Raw genomic sequence first — 9,228 nt, forward strand, 5'->3', positions numbered from 1 at the left:
TGTGTGGTATTACCATGTGTATCTATCATTGATTAACAGGAAAGGGCATGTCTGGGTGGAGTCTGGAGTGAAGCTGTTGTGGATGAAAAACTGAGGGAGATTTCTGTGGTTGCAGCATTTTCTCCTTCGTTGTTGGTTTGTTTTGCAGAGCTTTCTGTTTGCCTGGGTAGGGCTTTTTGCAAGTATCTTCCTGTAGAGATAAACCTTTTTTTTTTTTTTTTTTTTCATTTTGTGTTCAGGTAAGAAGAACAAGTTGCGAGTTTACTATTTGTCGTGGTTAAGAAATAAAATCCTGCACAATGATCCTGAGGTAGAAAAGAAACAGGGCTGGACGACGGTGGGTGACTTGGAAGGCTGTGTGCACTATAAAGTTGGTGAGTAGCAAATGCAGTAATCAAATAGTTGGGATAAAGGATGGCTGAGAAAGGGAGCTGCAGTACATGTAGCTATTGGGTTTATGGTTTGGTTGGTTCTATTTCTAGCTGTCTTATCTGTTTCTCAGGGTGAACTTGCTGGCGAAGCACCAAAATGACAAGTTACAGGGTTAAATCGAAGATGAGAGGGGATTTTGTGGTGGGATGATGGGTTGGGAACTGGAGAGTGTGCAAATCCCATCTATCTCCTTCCTGTAATGGATGCAGCTTCCAGAAGGGGGCTGATCTGGGCAGTGAGGGCTGGTAACATTTTACCCCTTCTTTAGGTAATAGAGGGATTCCAGCAACTGTTTCCTTTACTATCAAGTTTCCCATATTTTTTACCATGATGAATTTACATGCTGGAATAGATTGAAAAAGTCTCTCTTTAATGTAGATTTTAGAGACTGGGAGAAAGAAAAAAAAAGTGTGAGGAGGAAGAAAGCCCAGGTAGCAGATGAGCTTTGGGGAAGAACCTGGGCACAGCAGCATGTCTGTAACTCCTGGGTGATTAACTGATTCCTCTTAGCTCATGAAATTCCCTAATGCCATCTCAGATCTGCTGCAGTACAGTTACAGAATCAAATGTGTTTTCACCAGGTAGGTGCCCTTTGAGTGGTTTTAAGTAATTTAAATGGATTTGGGAATAGAAACTTCCACCAAAGCTGGTGCAAGGACATGTGGCATTCACAACCAGTGGAGTATATTCAGTGAGCCTGCTGCCCTGCAGGTGGGAATATGAACCAAGAGCTCTTTCTGCTGCTTCAGTTTCATGGTGCATCCTAATGGGCACTGGCTGTTGCCTCTGATTTGATTTTCTCCCAGGAGCCAGCTCAGTTCCTTTCCAGCTGTGTCAGTCAGTGTGGAGCAGCAGCAATCAAACTGTTCTCAGTCTCCCCCTGTCATGCGTGTGCTCTTGGAAAAACCTGCTAATGGGGCGTAATCAATAACAATGGCAGTAAGTGACTGCCGAGCCAGGAGCCTGACCCCGAAAACAATTAATAATGCACTCCTCTGGTATCGTACCCCAGGGTGTCAGCAGCATAATGAAGTGGCCTGTTAACAATACATCAGCTATTGAAAGGAGGCTTTCCAGCAGGGAAGCGTCTGAAACAAAGAGCATTCTCTTCCTGATGAAGAGGGGTTTGTTAGCCTGGGCTGCAGCCTGGCACGGAACTTGCCTCTGAGCCACGGAAATACAGTGGATGTTTTCAGGTAGTGCGAGGCCTCTGACAGCTGCGCTTCAGTTCCCAAGGAGGAGAGCTCTGCCAGGAGCTGGGCTTGCGGTCTGGACGCTGTCACCGAGGCAGCTGGCACTGATCACTTCCTTGTCTCTTTGATGCAACAGGGGTCTCCGATGGCGGGCTGAAGTGGTGTTTATGGATCTCAGTTGCTTCAGGCAACTTTTGGCTCCTCTAAATGAGAAATTGCTCTTTTGACACTTTAAATTTGGTTGAATTCCCAGATAGCACCCAGAGCAAATAATAAGAATTATCAAATGTCCCCTTTCACAGATGAGGTGGTTTTGTTCAACACCCCCTTCTACCCCGTGAAAAAATTCCAGGAAGTCTTGTAAGCTAGACAAGAACGAACAAAAGCTCTGTTTTTAGTCAGTACAGCTGTGGAGGTTGAGAGACTTTTTTTGTATGTTGAAGAAGTGTCAAGTCCCTTAACACTTAGAGCTCAGTCTTGCTTTCCTGCAGAGTTCAAAGAGCAAGTAGTAGCATGGATCACTAATATAATGACACTTTATTTCTGATAAATCATGTAGTTTTGTTTTCTTTTTCTCAAATGAGTTATCTCAGAATTTAGGGACAAAGGAAAGTGCTCCACTATTAAGCTTGTCTTTTGCTCTTGAAATTGAGTTATGTTGTAATTTTCATTTCTTCCTCCTTTCCTCTGGATAATTTTTCCATGAGCTCAAACTAGCACTGTTGTTACTGGAACTGCCAGTAATGGACTCTTCCACACTCACGGCCTTCTTTTATTGGAATGTTCCTGAAAACAGCTTTTCTTGTCTTGATGACTAAGCACTGTCCAATATGGAAAAACATAAGTGGAAATAAGTAGTGACTAGTTAATTCTAAAGATGGTAACATGGTCACTTGCTAGCAAGAGTAATGACTTCTGTAGCATAAATGTATCAAAGAGCTTAACTATGCAGAGGTACAATCTTAAATGCAATGCTACTAAACTCTCAAAATTACAGTGTTTCTTCATGCTTACATAACTTGTCTGCTTTCTTGATGTAACTGGAAGGACTTTGGCATTATGCTTAATTCTTTTTTGTTTTCTTTAATTTCAGTAAAATATGAAAGAATCAAGTTCTTGGTAATTGCATTGAAGAGCTCTGTGGAAGTCTATGCATGGGCACCAAAGCCATACCATAAATTTATGGCCTTTAAGGTAACAGTATATTTCAGCCATAGATCGGATTTTCTCATAACCACCTGCAGTTAGTTATCCCTTTTACAAAAATGTTCTGATATTCTGTCATGGTCATATTCCAAGTTCTTTGATAAATCTCCACAAACTTGGTGTTACATTTTAATTTAGGAGGTTTTTTTTTAATTCTAAGAGTCAATACATATAAAGGTCTAAATTGTAACTGAGCATAAACTAATAATGACACAACATCACAAGTTTTTGTTTGCTCTCTCTATTAATAAAACATGGAACAGAGAGAAGTGAACTGAGTCTAAGCTGCTTTGTCAGAGCAGAGCAAACAATGAAGTGATATTCAGCAATGCTATGGGACTGGTTTTGAATATTGCTAGAATGAAATCAACTGGCTTGGTATAATTGCAGGCTGGTTTACAGACAGTTACTGTGGGTTGTGCAGATCAAAGTACTACAGGAGTGCCCAATTGCCCTGAACTTTGGGGAGAACAATTCTTAATAAAAAAGCAAATGGGCCAAGTAAACCCTATAGAAAATAGCATAGGTGATTGAAATGCAGGAGTTTGCAGAGTAGTCTGTCCATGAGAGATGTGTCAGCCTGATGGGTCTGGTGTGCAGGGACCAGAGGGATGTGGAGGAATAAATCCACAATGTGTGCATGTGAGCATGTTTTTATACACCCATTGTTGTTCTAAGCAGTAAAGTAATCTCACTGATGGTTGTCTCACAGTCATTTGGAGAACTGGTACATAAGCCATTGCTGGTGGATCTCACTGTAGAAGAGGGTCAGAGACTAAAAGTGATCTATGGCTCCTGCGCTGGCTTCCATGCTGTGGATGTGGATTCAGGATCGGTCTATGATATTTATCTACCAACACATGTAAGAGCTGCTGTTGTGTCTGGCTTTTTCTCTTTCTTTCTGGTGGGTCACCCCCCACCTCCCAGCCCTTCCTTTCCCCACATGACCAATGTGTCAGGCTGTCCCTGGGGATCACTGCCAGATGTTTGCAGTGGTATATTGGGTATATAAGGGGTCTCAGCAGATACAGCCACATGTGCTGTGGAGTTTGTGTCACAGTCAGTCCTCACCTCATAGTCAGTGTGTCTCTGTGGTTTGGAGCTGCACTCAGATCTGGTGAGGACCAGTGTGACTGTGTCAGGGGTGGCAGCTAAATGCCCGAGTACCCTGCAGATGTCTGTTGGAATCCATAAAGTTAGAGGGTTTTTAGGAAATGGTTAGAGGGTTTTTAGGAAATGTCCAGCAGCCCAAATGACGCAGCAGCCCAAGGGTTGGTTTCTTGCCAACCCAAGAAAGGATTGGCAAAGACCAGGTGACCTTAGTTACCAAGTTTTCATGTTTATTGTACACAGAGGCGTCAGATGGGCCACCCAAGCACTATTTAATGCAGTCCAGAGATTGAGGTCTGCATCTGCTCTGCTTGCCCCAGCTCCCTTTCTGCATATGGAAAGAAATGGGGACCCCTACAGAGAAATTAATTTTTCCTCAGTTTAGATGTCTGCCTTAAGATAAGAGGATTTCTGCTCCAAGGGTTTACAGGTCTTGGTCACTGTGGTGTCTAGCTTGAGGGCAGCAGATACAGCACTTGTGAAGTGAGTGAATTTGGGACTCGATGATCTTTAGGGTCTCTTCCGTCCCAAGCCATCCTATGATTCTGTGAATCCCTGATGTGTCAGCCAAAACCAAAATCCCCTATCCCTTTCTTCTAGCACAGGCTCTGCAGCATTAAACGCTTCCCCTTCTGTCTCCGTAGATCCAGAGCAGTATCCAACCTCACGCAATCATCATCCTCCCAAACACGGATGGGATGGAGCTGCTGGTCTGCTACGAGGATGAAGGAGTTTATGTCAACACATATGGAAGGATAACCAAGGATGTGGTTCTGCAGTGGGGAGAAATGCCAACTTCAGTTGGTAAGTGCCCCTGGTGAGCCATGTGCTCTTAGGGAGTGTGAGTCTGTGTGCACGTGGGCAGAAGGAGGGAACATCCAGTGTGCTGCTTCTGCATCTGAAGGCATGCTGTATTATTTCTGGAAAACAGCTGTGCAAAGTGAGGAGTTATCATATGGCCTGATTCTTTAGCTTTGTGCTGAAGTTTTTGTGAATAAAACCCAAACAAATCAAGTTGAGGAGTTCATGATTGAGAAATTCATTATGACCTCTGTAGGTCCTCTGTACTTCTGTAGAAATTCACCATGGCCTGCTGCAGAATTTTTGCTAGACAGCCGCCAAGTTGTGGAAACCTTTCAGTATAAAGGCATATAAAGTGGCAGATGAGTAAAACACTATGGGTAAATCTGTGTAGATAACAAAAGGTGTACCTCATTCGATGTCTTTAATTCACCCTCAGATTGCTTGTCTCTCCTAGCACCATCCTCCCTCATCTCTCCAGCTCAAAATAAGATTGAGAGTGAGAACAGTGAGTGTAGTACCCAGGTACACACCAGAATCCCTCCTGCTTGTGCTGCTGTCATTCAGTGCAGAGCAAAGCAAGGGCTGTAGGCACACCCTCCTTTTGTTGGGCAAGCACATTGCATTTTATGGGCTGTGGGATGGCTGCACATATTGGGAGATGATGGCTGATAGCTGTTTGAGCAACAATGCAGGAGGAAATTGAAAGAAGTTAGATGCACAGCATGTTCCCTCCTGTGCTGATTAACTCTTGACTAGATCTAAAAGCCAGCAGAATATATCAGCTGGCAAATTCCAGAGCCTTTGGAGACTTGAATGCTTGTGAAGTAGTAAATGGCACTGAGGCCACCAACACCATCTGAACATCTCATCTGGCAATTTTTAGTAACTATTGGGCCCAGTTAGCACTAGTGGAGCATTTAAAAAGGAATAATTTTCCATTGGGATGGTATATGCGCTGTTGGTGTACATTATACTGTAGTAGATAATTTGATTTAATTTCACTGAAAACTAATATGAATATGTTATATAAAAGGAAAGTACTATAATATTAAATGCTTTTTAATTTTGCTGGCTAGGAAGTCCTTTTCATTCTTCTGTTAAGTATGCATGCAAACCAGAGGCAACAGCTTAGTCTTCATTAAGTTCCCTTATGTTATTTTTGACAGAATTCCTAAGACTGTCTGTCAGATTGCTTTGTGAATATACCTTTTTATAATGCTGGTGATTTTACTTTTTATTTAATTTGCTTACTGCTATCAAAAATACATTTTTTTCCCCTCCACTAATAATCTGTGTTACCTGTGACACTCAAAGGAAAAAAATGTTTGATTTGTTGTTTTATTTGTGCACAAAGGGATGCAGTATGTCAAATAATAATATTTCTACTTTGAGAGCTTAATGTGAACCTCTTGTGAGATACACAGAATGATTTGCAGTTGGCTTTCTCAAGATCAGTTTCTCAATTATTACTCCTATTAAGAGAGGCTGGGTAATTTTTTTAATAGTTTTACCTTTCCCTCTCATTCTTTGTTTTTGCTGACAAACTCAATCAAGGAGGGAAAATAACACATAAGACATAGAGCTGGTGCTTGGGACACACTGTAGTGGATGGGCTTAGCCTATTTAAACCTTGGCTTCTGCTTTCTTCTAGTCAACACCTAATTAATGTCTCTTTGTCTCAGACTTGGAAGAAAAAGCCTGTGTAAAAACTCAATGTTCCTTCCATTTAGTATAAAGTTATAAAGTTTCCTTTCTTATGAATGCTCAAGGAAGAAGTATATAACATTGAAAACACACAAAAGAAATTTAAATTAAAAAGGGTGTTTTTTGGGGATCTTGAATGTTCTGAGGACAGAAATAGCCCTCTGAACATGTGTGTAGCTACAATAAGGCACATGCAGGTAATTTTTATCTAGAGTGTGTCAGGATATTCTGTGCTTTTCCCATTTTGCCTGTTGCCCTGTGCCTGTCCTGATGTGCTGTTTTCTTTCCAAAGCATACATCCGATCTAACCAGATCATGGGCTGGGGAGAAAAAGCAATCGAAATACGGTCGGTGGAAACTGGACACTTGGATGGTGTGTTCATGCACAAAAGGGCACAGAGACTCAAATTCCTCTGTGAACGCAACGACAAGGTACATTCCCTCCCACCAAGGTTTTTGCCAGGATGATAAACGTGTACTTCAGTTGGGTGCTCAGGGTGGGGTGACCCTGAGCAGCAGCCACACACCCAGCCAGCCTCAAGCTCTCTCCACTTACCCATGGAAGAGAAAGGAAGTAGTCAGAAGGCAAAAAGACTCATGGATCGAGATATGGACAGTTTAATAAGACAGCTTTTACATGCAAGTCAGAGAAAATAAAGAGTTAATACACGGTCTCCCATGGGCAGGTGGATGTCCAGATGTTTTCCACACACAATGCTTGCTTGAGAAGGCAGATGTCATTGCCACAGTGTCCCTCCTTTCCCTGAGCTTTTATTGGTGTACACGATGCTGTATGTTATGGGACATCCATTGGGTCAGTTTGGCTTAGTTGTCCCAGCATTGTCCCCTTCCAGTCTTTTGCCCATCCCAGCCCACTGGCCTTTTAGGTGTGAGGATGCTGGAGAGAAAGCCTTGATAACTGTGCCAGTGTTGTTCAGCAGTAGCCACAATAGGGATGTGTTAACAACACTGTTTAACATGGGTGCAGAGCCCTGCACCCCACAGGCCGCTATGAGGAGCATCAGCTCCATCCCCACCAGCCCAGACCAGCCCTGCAAATACTGGGAGAGTGAAGGCACATTGGAACCACTGCTGTCCTGCCTGTTGAATTTGCCAATATCTTCTCTTTGCAGGTTTTCTTTGCCTCCGTGCGGTCAGGTGGAAGCAGTCAAGTCTATTTCATGACCCTTGGCAGGACTTCACTTCTGAGCTGGTAGAAGCAGTGGGATTTGGAGAGAAATTGCTGACATCCAGAGTCTGAGATCTTCATAACTTGGAATTATTTTCAACTGGAGTACAGACCTGCACGAGTGCAGCACTCTGTGTAAATGTGTGTGCAGGCATCACTGGTGTTAGGTTTCTTTATGTTTTTCAACTGAGGCTGCGAGGCAGCTGGTGCTGTAAAGATATTGCCATCAGGTGCTACAATGTCTTGGAGATTTGGGATCACGCTAGAAAGCTACAGGTCTTCTTTTCCCTTCAGCTCCAGTGTTCCTAGGATTTGAAGGACTCTGTTTGTTAGTGTTAAAACAGAGGAGGGGTTGAGAAAAGGAAGAAAAACAAACCAGGCTTACCATGACCATGCTGTTTGTTGAGTGGACAGGAGGAGGCAAGAGAAGGTGAGAAGTGGTGTAGAGAGTCAGACTGGCTGAAACAGAGGGCAGATCTAGTCTAGTAATGTTAACAATGTATTTAATTGACATTTCTTTTTTGTAATGTGACAATATGTGGACAAAGAGGAAGGTGCAGGTTTTAAGAAGTTAATATTTATAAAATGTGAAAGACACAGTGACTAGGATAACTTCTTTTTGGGGACAGGGAGGGTGGGAAGGGGCTTGGGGTGGAATTCTTAGGGGTTTTTTGTTTCTGCAGTTTTATTTTGGCCTGGCCAATAACTTTAGTCATTTTCTGTGTACCAGGTGTTGCCTGAAACATGTGCAGGTGATTAAAAAAAAAAAGGAAAAAAAAATTCATTTTCTATAATGATTCTGTGTTAGGCCAGAACTTGGTTATGTCACAGTATTAGCACTGCCTCAGTTAAAGGTTTAATTTTTGTTTAAACCTAGAAGTGCAACAACAGTTTTACCACAGTCTGCACTCGCAGAACTAAAAAAAAAAAGAAAAAAAAAGAAAAAAAAGAGAAATAAAATCCAAACTACGTATGTTTATTTTTTTGTGCCTACCTCATTGTTTTTAATGCATAAAATAAAAGAGGTGGTTTAGTTTATACATTTTTAGAAGAAAACCATTAATGTCTAATTTAATCTTAATACCAAAACTACCAGATTGAAAGGTTTCTGACTGTTATTGCATAGCAAGTTTCAGCCGGAGGAGCGAGTAGTCCCTTGGGGCAATAGTCGTAGCGGTATGGCAGTGAGACACTGATTAATGTAATCTGCTTACAAAATTTGGCAAAGCAAGCATTTTTTAAACCAATTTCATCCTTAATAGAAGTATGAATTTAGCCTAAACCAGAGGTTTGACTCTTCTAACACATGGGCTTAGTAACAGGCAGGTAAAAGTAACTAGGCTAGTTCTATAAATTGTTAAATGTTGTAGGAAACATTTTGGGGCGGTGATGTTTTTCTTTTTTAAGAATGCAATGCACTAAAACTCTTTTAAGAATGTAGTTAATACTGCTTATTCATAAAAACAGCGTATACCTGTGTTTAGATGTAAGATCCCAGCTCTGGCTTTTCTCCTTTCTTTTTTTTTTTCCTTTTTTTTAAGTCAGTTTTATTTTATGAATAAGTTCTGACATTTTTAATAAATGTCTTGA

At 41.8% G+C, this 9,228-nt stretch overlaps 1 protein-coding gene across 9 annotated transcripts in view; it reads left to right on the forward strand.

The window, feature by feature from the left end:
* Positions 1–8,256, forward strand: part of MAP4K4 (mitogen-activated protein kinase kinase kinase kinase 4) — a 162,773-nt gene extending 154,517 nt beyond the window's left edge. For all 9 annotated transcript variants that reach the window (XM_058825229.1, XM_058825231.1, XM_058825234.1 and 6 more), the window contains 6 exons: positions 240–374; positions 2,719–2,819; positions 3,544–3,693; positions 4,586–4,745; positions 6,742–6,881; positions 7,583–8,256. In XM_058825229.1, the coding sequence (XP_058681212.1) occupies positions 240–374; positions 2,719–2,819; positions 3,544–3,693; positions 4,586–4,745; positions 6,742–6,881; positions 7,583–7,666 (770 nt within the window). In that variant the 3' untranslated portion in view covers positions 7,667–8,256. The remainder of the gene's footprint in view (positions 1–239; positions 375–2,718; positions 2,820–3,543; positions 3,694–4,585; positions 4,746–6,741; positions 6,882–7,582) is intronic.
* Positions 8,257–9,228: the final 972 nt, after the last annotated feature.

Source organism: Ammospiza caudacuta, chromosome 2 (genome assembly GCF_027887145.1).
Source record: "Ammospiza caudacuta isolate bAmmCau1 chromosome 2, bAmmCau1.pri, whole genome shotgun sequence".
NCBI classification, from domain to species: domain Eukaryota; kingdom Metazoa; phylum Chordata; class Aves; order Passeriformes; family Passerellidae; genus Ammospiza; species Ammospiza caudacuta.